The 17,155-nt window shown below is 46.2% G+C and overlaps 1 protein-coding gene across 1 annotated transcript; it reads right to left on the bottom strand.

Annotated features, from left to right (window-relative positions):
- Nucleotides 1-6,974: 6,974 nt before the first annotated feature.
- On the bottom strand, nucleotides 6,975-9,381 carry LOC123412862 (NAC domain-containing protein 35-like). Its single transcript, XM_045105811.1, has 3 exons — nucleotides 8,950-9,381; nucleotides 8,584-8,858; nucleotides 6,975-7,879 (listed from the first exon to the last, which is right to left on the bottom strand). Exons 1-3 carry the CDS (start codon nucleotides 9,218-9,220, stop codon nucleotides 7,247-7,249), a joined length of 1,179 nt encoding a protein of 392 aa, XP_044961746.1. The 5' UTR covers nucleotides 9,221-9,381; the 3' UTR covers nucleotides 6,975-7,246.
- Between the last annotated feature and the right edge of the window lie 7,774 nt (nucleotides 9,382-17,155).

Genomic DNA, 17,155 nt, shown 5'->3' with positions numbered 1-17,155 from the left:
TAATTAATTTAGTATTATTATTTTCAGGTTTCATTATTGGGTTTTCTTCATTTATTTATTTTCGCATACTTTTTACTTATATGTAAAACAAATTCTAATACATGTTTAACATTTTTTAATACAAACTGAACATTGCTTTAATACACATTCGATAATTTTACTATACCCGTTTGAAACATTTTTCAAATGATTGATCCACATTTTTTGAATACAAGTTTAATATTTTTCTTTGCACATTTAACATTTTATGAAATGTGTGACTAATATTTTCTGAATGCAGTATTTAGCATTTTTTATAAACATTTAACATTTTTTAAATTCTTGATTAACATTTTTCAAATACGTATTCACCATTTCAAATGCATGATTAATATTTTTATAAACATTACCAAAAAATCAGCATTATTTTAATACATGGTAAACATTTTTTATACACGAATTTAACATTTTTAAATGCATGATCAACATTTTTCAAATACATTTTCAACATTTTTAAAAATATGATCAAAACATTTCATCATTTTTTAATACATGATCAACATGTTTTTTATAAATATTTAACATATTTCAAATACTTGATCAACAATTTTTTAAATGCTTTATTAACATTTTTACATACATGATAAAAAAATCATAAATTTTTAATAAATGTTCGACATTTTTTCTATACACATTCAGCAATTTTCAAATCCTTCTATTTTTTTTACAAATAACTGTTCAAAAATTAAATGCTTGACTAACATTTTTAAAATACATGGTCAAGAAAAGTATACACATTTTTTGTATGCGTGATAACAAATTCACTATACACATTCAACTTTTTCAAATGCTTGGTCTTCATTTTTTTGAATGTTTTTCAATAAACTCTTCAAATGTGACCGGATTCGAGTGTGGAAGTTCGATAGGATGACCCATGTTCTCGAATTCTAGAGTTGCGACCACATCCTCACCCTCATCCTCGACGATCTTGTTGTGCATGATCACACAACTTGTCATCACCTCCATAAAGTCTCGTCATCCCATTGTTTAGCAGGTCCACAAAAAATTGTAAAGCCGGCCCGCGGAACTTCAAATGCCCTATCAACATCCTTTCTAGTTGTTTTTGTCTTTGGGCAAAGTGATACTTTTTTTTGGCCAACTCGGTTAGAGATGATGTTGACAAAGGTAGCACATTGAGGATAGATACCTTCAACCCGATAGTAGCCCATGTTGTAATCATGTTCATTGATAGTATAGTGGCAAGGAGGAACCTTGCCTTCAGTCAACCTCGCAAACAACAGTGATCTTTGCAGCACATTGATGTCATTGTGAGACCCGGGCATGTCAAAGAAAGCGCACAAAATCCAAAGATCATGTGATGCAACTGCTTCAAGAATGATGGTGGGCTTCCTAACATGACTATGAAATTGCCCTTGTAAAGCCTTTGAACAGTTCTTCCATTTCCAATCCATGAAGTCAAGAGATCCAAGCAAACCTGACCCCTCTTCTATCTGAGATTGCCAAGAGCCTCTCGGTGTCTACCAAAGTTGGTTCTCTCGGGTATGAAGTTCCAAACACCTCGACCACGGTAGTTTCAAACCTCATCATGACATCTCCACATGTGCTCTCACGCATCCATAGGTATTCGTCCCACGAATCCATAGGTACTCGTCCCACGGATCAATGGTCGTGCCATATGCAAGCATGTGGAGTGCGGTTGTTTACTTCTGGTAACCACACAAGCCAATTTTCCCACATTATCCTTCTACAAGATGAAGTAATCATCATAGGACGAGACGCCATGGTACAAACGATTGAAGACGGCCTTGCGCACGTGAAAACGCTGACAAAAATGGTCAGGGAAGAGTGCAACCGAGGTAAAGTAGTGAGCCATCAGTGTCAAATGGTCGCACACCCTGTTGCGGTTGAGCACTTGATGACCCATGATTGATTGCTTCAAATTAAGAATGTGCTCCTCTCCATGCTTCACGTCTTCAAGGATTGCCTGCATCATCATCGTCTCATCCGCGTAGTCCTCCACGCCGGATGAGCCGTCGGACGACTCAACATAGTGCTCATATATGTAGTCCAAATCGGAATCCATCACTAGAAAGAAGAAGTGAAAACTATTTTAGCAACAACAATTCATCGAACATTTACCAGGCATGGTGAGTATACGACTAGCAGATGGTACCTGGCGGTGTGGTTGAAGGAGAGGATTTGAACGATGATGGAGGAAAAGCAAGGTGGATCCCGGTTGGAACGCTGGAGGTAATGGAGACGTAGAATTCTGATAGGGTGTGGCGTGGCGGCTGGGGTGGTGGAGCGGCAGCGAAGGCAAGAGAGAAATAAGTAAGAGAAAACGAGGAGGATGGAGGCGCAGGGTCCGGAAAGGGTTTTGGGTGGTCCGGGGGTGTGGGAGTCCTACGTGTGCTGTCCGAACTCCCGCAAAGCCCCCACATTTGTCTCGAGCTTACCTCAGAAAATAGGTCTCTATCGTTCGGCGGATCAATACACACCCGCGTTGGGTGGCAAATCACGTCCGGACCGCGCGGTCCTGATGTATGCGAGTGGTTTGTGGGTTCGCCTTGGAGATGCCATCATGGACTACAGAACGAATGGTCCAACTACCGCCATGGACCCACATGCTAGTCTAAGGGCATCTCCAAGGTGGACCTGCAAACCTCCCGCAGCCGTTCGGACCGCACAAGCCATGAAACGCAGTCCTGTATCGGTCTGCGGTGCGGTCCAGGTGTGATTTCTCCATGAAACTAGAAAAAACATGGGGAAGCTTTGCGGGAGTCCGGGCCGCTACTTCGCCTGATTCTGACTGCCCTGGCCGACCAAAACCCCTTCCCCCTCCCGCGCGCGCTTCCTGTCCAGCGCCAGCTGCCCGCATTCATGCCGTTGTAGAGTGGTTGCTTCCCATTAAAGAGTGGACGTGGCCTTTCACTAGCGCATGCATTGAGGCGGCTCGCCGGCCGAGGGCGCCGCCCGCGACATGTCTCCGGTGTTCGTGCATGTCCAATGCAGGAGATGCATGACTAGAGGGGATGGATATCTACCACGCTCGTTTAATGTCCCCTCCATCCGTATGTCGACATAAAGCAGGCTCTTGACCAAAAAAACCACTTCGGTATCCCGCATTCACGTCTGGCCTCACTGGAATCCAATAGTTAAGGGCGGCCACACCCGGATATCTCCACAAAACAACACATCCCCTTCAAAACCTCCTCCTTGCACCACATCTGTCATGACTGCAGGCGGCGAACCTATGTGGGACATGCTTTCCCGTGAGATGAAGCACGAGGTGGCTTCCTTTATCGTCGTCTGGCAGAGCCATCGTGCCAGACGGATCGAGGTCGGCTTGCCGACCAGTCGCCCGAGGTCTCTCACGACGATGACGATGACACAACAATGAAGAAGGGCTCCGATGACAACGCCCTGGCTCCCGTGCCTCCTATTCACTCCGGCTACACCATGGAAAAAGCGCAAGCGCACTACGTCGGTGTTAGAGCGGGCGCTGTAGCAACATCGGCTCTCGTTGGGACAGATCAACGACGAGCGCACGAGCTAGGAGGCCCTGGCGGCCATGACCATGATGAACCCAAACTTTATTGCGGAGCAGCGTGCCATCTAAGATGCCATCCGCGCTCAAGCTGCCGCTTGCCAAGAAGTGGCCTCCGCGGAGACGTAGTTATAGGCGATCGCGGAGGAGAACAACGCCATCTCCGTCTCCTACGCGCCACCGACGAACCATCAGGTGGCCCGGTGGGACAACAACAGCCAAGGCACCACCATTTCCCTCGTGGACCTCACGTACCGACAACGGACAGGGAGCAGACTCCTCCGAGTGATGAGTAGGCCACGGGAGATTGCGGTGCCTTGTGTCCCATGTGGGCCAGTCCGTCTCCCGTGTTCTACTCTTCCTCGCCGGATACCGAACCTTCACTTCATCTGTCTTATTGTGGGTGCTCATGGAGATGGCGGATGGAGGACCACGCGGGCTTGGACATCGGGTGCCGCCTTCATATGATAGGTTCACAGGTTCTTTTTGTTCTAGATGTTCGAAATGTAATGAAATCCGCCGTATTTGTATGAAATCCATCATGTTTGCACGAAATCCGGTCATGCTTGCACGAATTTCATTCGGTTAGTTCGAGTTGTAGTCAAAATGTATGCAGATAGCATTGGATGCAAGGTTTCAAATTGCCGGCTATTGGATTTAGCGCCGGGCTTTTCCATTGAGCTATTTGGGTCTATAGCTGAGCTATTTGAGGCTATAGCAGTAAGATTGTAAAGGAAAGCAAAATAGTTTGACACTGCAGAAATAGCAATAGCGGCAGCTATAGCTAATAATAGTCGGCAATTTAAAACTCTGATTGGATGTGGTCGTCCTACATTCGGATCCGCGGACTGATTTTCCTTGTGTGCAGACAGATGTGGAAAAAATTTGCAGGTTACCGTTGAATATGCCCTAACCACCCTCGGTTCATCTCCCCGCAATTTGCACTCTTTTTTGTGAACAATTTTGTCGTTGCCGTCCAACTCCAGCTGTTTTCCGGCATAGATATGCACACACGCCTGAACCCCCCTCCAAAGTCGCAAGTTAATTTGCTGATGTTGCGCATCTGATTGCGGTTATCATCTTTGCGATGGGGTATAAGTGAAGGGGCGTGTGATCATGGACGCAGTGGGCCGGCCTACAGGAAATGCAAATGCGGCGTGGTGCTCGTCATCATAGTAACACTAACATCTGGCAAAATGTATGCCATAGACCGGCTCGAAGCTGGACCAGCTTAATTGCTCGCTCATGATTGTTCGAAGCAATATCATGCCTTCTCTGAAACTTCTGTCCTGCGTGACTACAGCTTTCCTGAATCGTCCTATTGTGCTCCTAATGTTGTACCCCTAAAATCATTTACAACTGGACGCCTCAAACAATGCAACTCTGACAGACCTCGCATCCGTTCGGCCCGCAAAACGTGTTTGTAGTTCGCGGAAAAACGTTTTTGCGGGCCGGCGCACACGGCCATCCTGCATAATGGACCCATAAAAAAGCATATTCATGGAATATGCTTTTTCAGAACCCCATGCGGGCTGAAATGTCCCTCGCACCAACCGCTTCCGTTTATATGCAGGGCACCGCAACGACGAGGGGGAAACTCGCGAATACGCGGGTTGGGGTCGAGATTTTGCCGCGCCCCGCAAAAATATTTGCAGGCCGAGGTGGTATACGGGGTCTGATCGGACAGGTTTTTCCGTCCCGACCCGCATTTTGACGGTTATTTTCCGGGTCGAAGCGGGATGCGGGGTCTGCTAGAGTTGCTCTCATACGCCCGCAGCCGCGTCCGATGAGTGACTCGACAGAAAAGAGAGAGAAAAAAGCAATTCAATCGGATCTCTCATATCATTTATATACGTCCGGACTTTTCGTGAACCCTCATATTGTGGACAAATATAGGGAGGATACGAGGACTCGCCAACGCGCCCGGACACGTCCGATTAGTCCATCATGTAGGATCCGGCCCCACCCGGACCATCTTTTCTATTTCTTTATTCATTCTATTTTCTCTCTCTCTTCTTCTCCATCAATCACATACAAGTGATCGGACATATAAGAAAAAAAATAAAGAATGTGATTGCATGAACGGAAAAATAAAAGACATGTCCGGTCACTGACCGGATTTGTCCACGGGCATTTAGAGAGTCATATCTGATAAGTCCGGTTGTATATAGATGCTCTAGTGCATACTGGCTAGCTAGCAATACTAATTAACTACTCCCTCCATTTCTTTTAATTTGCATACATAAAATTTGATCGAAGTCAAACTTTGTAAAGTTTGATCAACTTTATAAAAACAAATATCAATATTCACAACATAAAATCAATATCACCAAGTGCATCATGAATTAATTTGCATACCATATAACTTTAGTATTACAGATGTTGATTGTCTTTTATATAAATCTAGTTAAATTTTGTATAATTTGATTTCAAACAAATCTTTACATGCGAAGCAAAGACAAACGGAGAGAGTAATATTTGGAAACATTTTTAACGTCCGAATCCTAATTCAGTCCACACTTTCAAGAATAAAAGCACAAGTTCTTTACCCCGATTGAACCCCTGCTTTTTAGGTTTTTGACACAAAAACAAATTAGAAACACCCGAACTATCAAACTGGTACTACTAAATTAATCACATGTGCTTTTACATCCTAAACATCATAGAGTGCGGAGAGCGAAACCAGCCGAAACGTAGCTATTGCATCCAGCTGCATGTATGTACAACAACAAAATTACCAACTACTCCCTCCGTTTTTAAATATAAGTCTTTTAAGATATTTTGCTAGTAGTCTACATACGGAGCAAAATGTGTGAATCTATATTCTAAAGTATGTCCATATACATCCGTATGTAGTCCTTTAATGAAATTTTTTTAAAGACTTATATTTAGGAACGGAGGGAGTAGCTAGCTAGTCTTTACACCATAATTTGCCAGTATAGATCGTCTTCTCCATCAATCAAATAGCAGATACAAACAAATCGACAGGCATCCCGCCTAGTCATTCTTGCCTGGCCATCCGGCACATGCACTTCAGCACAGACGAACTCTAACCATGCATGCATGCATGCATAATATGCATGCGGCATATGTATCCTTACCTTTTGCAGCCAATAGCTCACAGCAATGTGCAAAACACCACTATGCAAAAGAGCAAGAGCAATAATCACATGGATTATTCCATGCACACGCCAGTTAATCCTCGCCTTATCTGACACCTACCGCGCCTGCAAGTCTTCCCCCCACTCATGCAGAAAGAAACAAGCCCTGCTGCAACGGTCTCCCTCCAATCATGCAGACATTATTTCATGTGCCATGCAGATGAAATGCTGCAGTAGAAACAACTGCCGGAGGCTTAGATTTTGGGTGATCACCCCATTCACCAAAGTAAACTAGCCTCATTTGCTGTTAAACACATCGGGCCGGGTGGAGTTAACTAAGACATGAAGCTGAACATTAAGACTGACTGAACACCAACTTGTGCTTACAACATCAGTGCTATATATCTTATCTTAATTTAGTTCTGAATCATATACCACTTGCTGTAGAGTGATGAAAGGGTATAATATAAAGTCTAGGTTGAGGGTTTTCAGAGTTAACTGCGGCTGTGAAAACCTACAAATTATGCATATTGCCACCGCCCATCGGCATATGCAATGCAACCTGCTCTCTCAAGCCTGCATTTACTTGGTTTTGGAGTCATTTAAAACTAGAACTGCCGTAGTCCCTGCTTCCTGTGGTGTCAGGGTGGATCCAATCCCAAAGCTTGTCAGCCGGCGACACCGGCATCTCTCCGAGGGGCGGAATTTGTGACGATGATGGTGAGGGGAGGAAGTGGCTGCCGACGGCCGGGTGGTTAGGGTAGGCCTGGCTGTGGCCCACCAGCCGGCTCAGCTCGTCCCCCGCCGTGGAACTGCTGCCCATCATGGGCGCGTCTGCCAGGGCCATAAGCGAGTACGTGCAGGCCCTCTCGGCCGGCGCAACCGACATTGTTGAGCTCATCGCCGACGCATAGGCGCTCGGCCTCGGGGGAGGAGGTGGCGGCGGCTGGTGCAGCTGCGGGGCATTATTGTGTTGGGTGCCCTGGTCCATGATGGCTGGTAGCGGCGCCGACGAGCACTCCCCCTGGCCGACTAGGCCGTGGAAGCTGGGCTGCTGTGTCGGTGACAGCGGCGTGGCCGACGGTGATGACACCTGCTGGCCAGCCGGCGGAATAATAATGCGTGAGGTGCCCGGTCTCGCCGAGGCCGCTTGGACGTTGCTGGAGGAGGGCCGCCCGTGGCCGTCGTCGATGCCTGAGCGCTTGTACACGCGACAGAGCGAGATCTCGGACTGCATGCATGAGACATTTTGTGAAACTTCGGATAAATCACATAAGCAAGCTGAAAATTAAGGAATTCAAAACTTACCATGAGATGTCATGTCAAAGCTAAAGGAAATTACCAAAGATCTTACACGAGTAGTACGTGATACACTAGGTGACATAGGATGCAGTAAATGGAGTGCGGACTGAGAAACAGGATGCATGCTTTTCATATGAATAGGGGAGGGGAATTAATTGCTTCAATTAAGTTTGGATCTGAATATTTGAGCAAAGGGGAACTAAATTGACTGTATAGCTTTGGACATGCAAATAGTTAATCTGAAGAATCTGGAGGACATGCAAGTGGTATCTAGCTAGCTATAAGAGGAATTCTGAACTCAACATGGTAGCGTTTGTACATGTCCATATGTATGCCAAAAAGAACGAGCAAAAAGCGAGCCCTAAGCTCTTAGATCTGAAAAGAAAGAGAGAAAAGGCATGTCACATGTTCATGTAAATCATGCCAACCAACAAAAAAGCTAGCAGTGAACAAAAAGCAGATCAAATTAATGATTAACAGCATGAACACCAGCATGATATTTAGCTAGCTGCCCATGAATTTGCAAGGCAATACCAATGAAGAAATTAGGAATTTCCTGATTTTAATTCTGGCCTTCAAATTCCAAAACCCTAGCTAGTCTAATTTCTCTCGCTCGATCGGAGCAATTATTACCTTGTAGAAGAGATCGGCGTCGGTGGTGGGCGGCGGGAGGCGATACTCGTTCATGATCCAGCTGCTGCGGACGCCCTTGGGGGCCTTGCCGGAGTAGAAGACGAGCGTCTTCTTGAGGCCGATGGGCCGGCTGTTTTCGCCGCGGATCATCCTGTCTGCCCCCGTCGCCTTCCAGTACCCCGACGCCGTCACCCGGTTCGGCCGGTCGCCGTTCCGGTACTTGCGGTCCCGGGGCACGTAGAAGAACCACTCCTTCTCCCCAATCACCGCCATTGCTACTAACACCAAGAAATTAATCAGGACCCCAGTGTACAAGGATTAATTTGAGCTAAGCGGTGCTGCATGTGTGTGTCAGTATTTAATTACCGGGGAGCTCCCATGGGTCAAAGCGGTAGAGGTCGAGGAAGGTGATGAGCTCGACGTTGAAGCGCCGGCCCTCCACCTTGCGCCGGAGGTAGAACTCGATGAGCTCCTCCTCCGTCGGGTGGAACCGGAACCCCGGCATCACCAGGTCGTTCTCGTGCGAGTCGACGGCTGCCTCGTCGCCGACGCCGGCCGCCGGCTCGCCACCCACTTCCCCTCCTCCTCCTCCTGCTGTCGCCGCCGAAACGCTTCCTTCGTCGATGTCTCTGCTCATGGCTGCCGGCTCTCCCTCGCCGTGCCTATTGCCCGCATAGCGCGCGTGTGCGCACTGCAGCGGCAGGCCGGCGAGCTAGCTAGCTAGGGCAAGCAGATGGCTGAGGAAAGGCGAGCAATTTGGGGGTGCGCAAGTAGGTGGGAGCGAGAGGGGATAAGAGTGGAGTTTGCACCATCGATATATACTGGAGTGGAGGCTTTGCTTAATGATCCTGGTTAGTTAGATTGAACTGGAGTATCGATGATTAACTTGCTAATAATGCATGGCTAGTAGCTAGTGTAGTGGCTCGATAGTACAGTGGTACACATATGTACATGTATTGATTTGATATGATGAAACCTTTTGGTGATATATGATTCCCTGAAAAAAATGTATAATTGCTTAAATCATGCCGGTATATTTATACATGGAATATCATGGCATACTGCTGTATATATATATATATATATATATGATCTAAAACAGATTAACTGTAACTTTTTAATGGAATGTAGAACGTTCCACTTTAATTAGCTTGTAAAAATTGCATCAACGTGGTAATTGAATTCCATTACTCAAGATGATAGGAAAAAAACACAAAAGGAGAATATAATGGACTAGGAACACGTAGTGTTCCTACTGATGTGATGCGTGCCTTTGTTGCTTTAGCTAGGTCGACAGACTTGTTAGTCATGAGAGCTGGAATTCTTGCAAGATCCAAGAACATACATTGGATGATTAAACTAGTAGCTAGAGCCGTCACGCATCACGGTTGAACTATAGAAGAAAACAACTTGGTTCCTACCACCTCTTATGTTATTTATTAATCCACTTAAGTAGGTCCTTTGAGTTGAAGGATTTTTAGATGAATTTTGCCAAACAAAATTCATGTATGATAGGCCGGCCGGGTGGGACAAAAGGAGACTATGCTAATTGATTTTCGTGGATGGTCACTTGGGCAGGCAGGCAGGCCGGCCGGGGAACCAGTGGATGGGCACTCGATCGAGAAACGGCACCAGTGACCTTTTGGGAAGAAGTGGTCACCAACAAAGGGAGTTAAAGACGGGAAAATGACCAGCCAGGATGAGAACAACTTTGGGCGGCTACCGCTCCTGTGATTGAGATGGGTGCTTCCATCTCTCGTTTGTGGATTGTGCATCCTGGTCGGCTCGTCGCCCTGGGTTTCTTGATCCGGTCTTTTTCGCAACGTATCTTTCGCGTTTTCCTCAAGAAAACGGGAAATGTTTTCCTTTCATATTTCGTATTGATCCAACGTTACTCCTAAAGTAATATATTTGAGGGAGTTCATCCAATGTTCTCTCCAAAGCAACGCAACCACTGTCTCCTCTCCGACAAATAAAGAAAGAAAAAAGGGTAGAGTACCTCTGCCTCGCCACTGATCTGCCTCATCTCCGGTGGCCCTAGGACCATGGAGGCACGGTTGACCCTGTCCCATGCCAACGGGACGGATCTTGTTTTGAATTTAGTTTTTTTTTGTAAGTTTGTTTAGGGTATGTGTCCTATTTAGAAAGACGAGGCATTGACGGCTTCCTGAAAATGTAATAAGATTCCTTCGCCTAGCCATCGTTCCGGTGATGTGTCTGGTGTTGTCGAACGGCGTGTGGGGGTGTGTCTCCTGCTGATCTCGCAGGATTCAGTCGATGATGGACTTCGGTGGATCTGCTTGGATCAAGTTTTCGTTCACACGTCTATAGATCGGATTCTTTGATCTATACTTCTTTGCATCGATGAAGGTTGCCACACTAGTGCGATGGTTTTATGAGGTCTTGGCACGACGACTTCTTGACTATCCACCACAATAAGTTTGGTCCACCTCCGGGGAAGGGGGAGAGGGAGGGAGGGGGGGGGGGGGGGTGATGACGGTGCGTCTTCGGCTCACTCGAATATTTGTAACTGTCACTAGGTGGTCTATGTATATGAATGTAATATTTACTATCTATGTGTTATTTATGCTGTCATGACATTTGAACTGCCATGACATGACGATGAGATCGAAGGTTTTTCAGGATGAAAAAAAAATCCAATGTCCTTCTGCACAGTAGGTAGGCGGTGCATATAGGAGTACTTGGAACTGAGAAATTAAGGCGGCAGCACTGTGAGACTCTCTCTCTCTCTCTCTGTAGCTAGCGGTGACATTCCAACGCGCTGTGATTCCTCCACACGCATGTATGCAGGCGTGGAGAGGCAGCTCATGTGTGGGCACTGCAGCAGCCTGGTGGTCCATGCATGCATGCATGGGGTGGGAGCGCGGCCGGGTTTATGCTTTAGCGGTGCGATTGGTGATCGATGGATGTCAAATAAATTCTCCGTATCATGAGCTAGCTAGCTACTAGAGGTCTTCTCCCCTGCCTTTTCTTTTCCGTCATTGCCTTTTGCACTGCGTGGATCCAGGCCGCCAGGGAGCGATGCACGGGCCGTCCCGGCGCCGTCGACCTCCCTCCGTGTGGGATGATGTCTCGCGCCAAGGTCAAACCCCATTCGAACTACTGCTCCAGTTGGTTTAAGATTTTCGTTTTCTTGTTCATTTAGTTTTTTTTTACGTAAACCACGCTGCATTCATTCATAATCAGAGTTACAAACCCACACATAGCTAGGATTCCAAAGAACAACTGATACAGCACTTTGCACAAAGAACCCCCACAAAAAAAGAACAATCATGGCAAAAGGCAAAAACATCAACAATCACCGTCGGAGGTTCGCAGGATTTACGACAAGGAGAATATATTAATATCACGGAGATACCAATTACACTTAGCCTCTGTAAAGACATTACCGATGCACACAGCTAAAAGACAAAAAGAAAAAAAAAAGAGGAAGATCTTGCTACGGTGATCAATTTTTTGTAGTTGCAACACGAACCACCACCTACAAAACACCTCAAGTCTATGTTGGGGAACGTTGCATGGAAAACAAAAAAAATTCCTACACACATGAAGACCTATCATGGTGATGAACATCTACGAGAGAAAGATTGGATCTACATACCCTTGTAGATCGCTAAGCGGGAAGCGTTAAGAAACGCAGTTGATGTAGTGGAATGTCTTCGCGCTCCAAATCGCCGCCGTCCCACGATCCGTCCCGATCTAGCACCGAACAGACGGCACCTCCGCGTTCAGCACACGTACAGCTCGATGACGATCTCCGTCTTCTTGATCCAACAAGAGAGACGAAGAGGTAGGTGAATTCTCCGATAGCACGACGGCGTGGCGATGATGATGGTGGAGTTACTCCGACGGGGCTTCTCGTGCCGTACCAATCTAGCTACGATGTGTCACGAAGTAGTGGAGGGAGAGAGGTTTGACCAAAGGCTTGAGGTGCAAAAACCCTCTCAAACCTCCACTATATATATAGGAGGAACAAGAGGGAGGCTGCCTTGCCTCCTACTCCAAGTAGGAGGGCTCGGCCGAGCCAAGGAGGAAGGTCTCCTCCTCCAATTTGGTTTGGTGCAGGAGTCCTTTCCTTCTTCTCCACCTCCTTCCTTTTCTTCTTTTTTTCCTTTTTTTGCCTTGGACGAAATAGGCTTATTGGGCTGGCCTCACCAGCCCACTAAGGGCTGGTGCGCCACCCATGGGCCTATTAGGTCCTCTCCCGGGTGGGTGGCCCCTCCCGGTAAAACCGCGGAACCCATTCGTCACTCCCGGTACTTTGCCGGCAATGCCCGAAATCTTTCCGGAAGCCAAATACAACAATCCTATATATCAATCTTCGTTTCCGGACCATTCCGGAGACACTCGTGACGTCCGGGATCTCATCCGGGACTCCGAAAAACATTCGGTTACCGACATATCAATAATTCAACTATACCGAAAACGTCACCGAACCTTAAGTGTGCAGACCCTGCGGGTTCGAGAACTATGTAGACATGACCGAGACACTCTCCGACCAATATCCAATAGCGGGACCTGGACGGCCATATTGGATCCTACATATTCTACGAAGATCTTATCGGTTGAACCTCTATGTCAAGGATTCACACAATCCCGTATATCATTCCCTTTGTCCTTCGGTATGTTACTTGCCCGAGATTCGATCGTCCGTATCGCCATACCTATTTCAATATCGTTACCGGCAAGTCTCTTTACTCGTTCCGTAATACAAGATCACGTGGCTAACTCTTTAGTCACATTGCTTGCAAGGCTTGTTTGTGATGTTGTATTACCGAGTGGGCCCCGAGATACCTCTCCGTCACATGGAGTGACAAATCCCAGTCTCGATCCATGTTAACTCAACGGACACCTTCGGAGATACCTGTAGAGCACCTTTATAGTCAACCAGTAACGTTGCGACGTTTGATACACACAAGGCATTCCTCCACTGTCAGTGAGTTACATGATCTCATGGTCATAGGAATGTATACTTGACATGCAGGAAACAATGGCAACAAAATGACACGATCATATGCTACATTTATAGTTTGGGTCTTGTCCATCACATCATTCTCCGAATGATGTGATCCCGTCATCAAGTGACAACACTTGTCTATGGCTAGGAAACCTTAACTATCCTTGACCAACAGGCTAGTCAATTAGAGACTCACTAGGGACATTGTTTTCTCTATATATCCACACATGCATTTATGTTTCCATTCAATACAATTATAGCATGGATAATAAACGATTATCTTGAAACGTGAAATATAATAATAACTATTTTATTATTGCCTCTAGGGCATATTTCCAACAGTCTCCCACTTGCACTAGAGTCAATAATTTAGCCTCACATCTCTATGTGATTTACAATGTAATAAATCTAACACCCATACACTTCTGGTGTTGTTCATGCTTTGCTCGTGGTGTTGGAAATATGCCCTAGAGGCAATAATAAATTAGTTATTATTATATTTCTTAGTTCATGATAATCGTTTATTATCCATGCTATAATTGTATTGATTGGAAACACAATACTTGTGTGGATACATAGACAAAACACTGTCCTTAGTAAGCCTCTAGTTGACTAGCTCGTTGATCAAAGATGGTCAAGGTTTCCTGGCCATAGGCAAGTGTTGTCCCTTGATAACGGGATCACATCATTAGGAGAATCATGTGATGGACTAGACCCAAACTAATAGACGTAGCATGTTGATCGTGTCATTTTGTTGCTACTGTTTTCTGCGTGTCAAGTATTTATTCCTATGACCATGAGATCATATAATTCACTAACACCGGAGGAATGCTTTGTGTGTATCAAACGTCGCAACGTAACTGGGTGACTATAAAGATGCTCTACAGGTATCTCCGAAGGTGTTAGTTGAGTTAGTATGGATCAAGACTGGGATTTGTCACTCCGTGTGACGGAGAGGTATCTCGGGGCCCACTCGGTAATACAACATCACACACAAGCCTTGCAAGCAATGTGACTTAGCGTAAGTTGCGGGATCTTGTATTACGGAACGAGTAAAGAGACTTGCCGGTAAACGAGATTGAAATAGGTATGCGGATACTGACGATCGAATCTCGGGCAAGTAACATACCGAAGGACAAAGGGAATGACATACGGGATTATATGAATCCTTGGCACTGAGGTTCAAACGATAAGATCTTCGTAGAATGTGTAGGATCCAATATGGGCATCCAGGTCCCGCTATTGGATATTGATCGAGGAGTCTCTCGGGTCATGTCTACATAGTTCTCGAACCCGCAGGGTCTGCACACTTAAGGTTCGACGTTGTTTTATGCGTATTTGAGTTATATGGTTGGTTACCGAATGTTGTTCGGAGTCCCGGATGAGATCCAGGATGTCACGAGGAGCTCCGGAATGGTCCGGAGGTAAAGATTGATATATAGGAAGTCCTGTTTTGGTCACCGGGAAAGTTTCGGGCTCATCGGTAGTGTACCGGGAGTGCTGGGAGGGGTGCCGGGGACCATCGGGAGGGGTGTCACGCCCCAAGGGGTCTCATGGGCTATGGGAAGAGATAAACCAGCCCCTAGTGGGCTGGAATAAGTTCCCACTAAGGCCCATAAGGTTTGAGAAGGAAAAAACACAAGGTGGAAAGAGTTTCCAAGTGGGAAGGTGGAATCCTACTCCAAGTAGGATTGCAGTAGGACTCCTCCACCTCCAATTTCGGCCAAGCCTTGAGGGTTTGAGGCTGCCTCTTCCCTCCCCCTCCCTCCTATATATACTGAGGTATTAGGGCTGATTTGAGACGACTTTTCCACGGCAGCCCGACCACATACCTCCACGGTTTTTCCTCTAGATCGCGTTTCTGCGGAGCTCGGGCGGAGCCCTGCTGAGACAAGGTCATCACCAACCTCCGGAGCGCCGTCATGCTGCCGGAGAACTCTTCTACCTCTCCGTCTCTCTTGCTGGATCAAGAAGGCGGAGATCATCGTCGAGCTGTACGTGTGCTGAACGCGGAGGTGCCGTCCGTTCGGCATTAGATCGTGGGACTGATCGCGGGATTGTTCGCGGGGCGGATCGAGGGACGTGAGGACGTTCCACTACATCAACCGCGTTCCCTAACGCTTCTGCTGTACGGTCTACAAGGGTACGTAGATCACTCATCCCCTCTCGTAGATGGACATCACCATGATAGGTCTTCGTGCGCGTAGGAAAATTTTTGTTTCCCATGCGACGTTCCCCAACACGTGGAATAGGTTTAGTTAGCGGATCTGCAACATTCAGATACGTGTGCACTTTGCAAATACTTATGTACTCCTCCTTGATGTAATCGCGAATAGCGTTGAAGCGTCGCTTTATGTGTCTGGTCCTCTTATGAAACCTTGGTTCCTTGGCTAGAGCAATGGCACCAGTGTTGTCACATAAGAGATTGATTGGGTCCAGTGCACTTGGCACTACTCCAAGATCTGACATGATCTGCTTCATCCAGAAACCCTCCTTAGCCGCCTCTGAGGCAGCTATGTACTCTGCTTCGCATGTACAATCATCTACGACGCTTTACTTGGAACTGCACCAGCTTACCACACCCCTATTAAGAATAAATATGTATCCGTTTGAGATTTAGAGTCATCTGGATCAGTGTCAAAGCTTGCATCGACGTAAGCATTTATGACGATGTCTTCGTCACCTCCATAAATGAGAAACATTTCCTTAGTCCTTTTCAGGTACTTCAGAATATTCTTGACCGCCGCCCAGTGTTCCACTCCTGGATCACTCTGAAACCTGCCTCCCATACTTATGGCCAGGCTGACATCCGGTCTTGTGCACAGCATTGCATACATGATAGACCCTAGCATAGGGGACGACACTCATATTTTCTCTATCTTCTGCAGTTACTGGACGTTGAGTCTTACTCAACTTTATACCTTGTAACACGGGCAAGAACCCCTTCTTGGATTGTTCCATTTTGAACTTATTTAAAACTTAATCAATGTATGTGCTTTGTGAAAAAGCTATTAGGCGCCTTGACCTATCTCTATAGATCTTTATGCCCAATATGTAAGCAGCTTCGCCTAGGTCCTTCATTGAAAAACTTTTATTCAAGTAATCCTTTACGCCATCGAGTAACTCAACATTGTTTCCAATCAGCAATATGTCATCCACATATAATATTAGAAATGCTATAGAACTCCCACTCACTTTCTTGTAAATACAAGCTTCTCCAAAAACTTGTATAAACCCAAATGCCTTGATCACCTCATCAAAGCGTTGATTCCAACTCCGAGATGCTTGCACCAGTCCATAAATGGATCGCTGGAGCTTGCACACTTTGTCAGCATTCTCTGGATCCACAAAACCTTCGGGTTGCATCATACACAACTCTTCCTTAAGAAACCCATTAAGGAATGTTGTTTTGACATCCATCTGCCAGATTTCATAATCAAAAAATGCAGTCATTGCTAACATGATTCGGACGGGCTTAAGCATCGCTACGGGTGAGAATGTCTCATCGTAGTCAACTCTTTGAACTTGTAAAAAAACCTTTGCCACAAGTCGAGCTTTATAAACGGTCACATTACCGTCCGCGTCCGTCTTCTT

Source organism: Hordeum vulgare, chromosome 1H, assembly GCF_904849725.1.
Source record: "Hordeum vulgare subsp. vulgare chromosome 1H, MorexV3_pseudomolecules_assembly, whole genome shotgun sequence".
Lineage (NCBI taxonomy): Eukaryota > Viridiplantae > Streptophyta > Magnoliopsida > Poales > Poaceae > Hordeum > Hordeum vulgare.
Note: the sequence above shows the minus strand (reverse complement) of the source record. Positions and strands in the feature narration are given on the sequence as shown.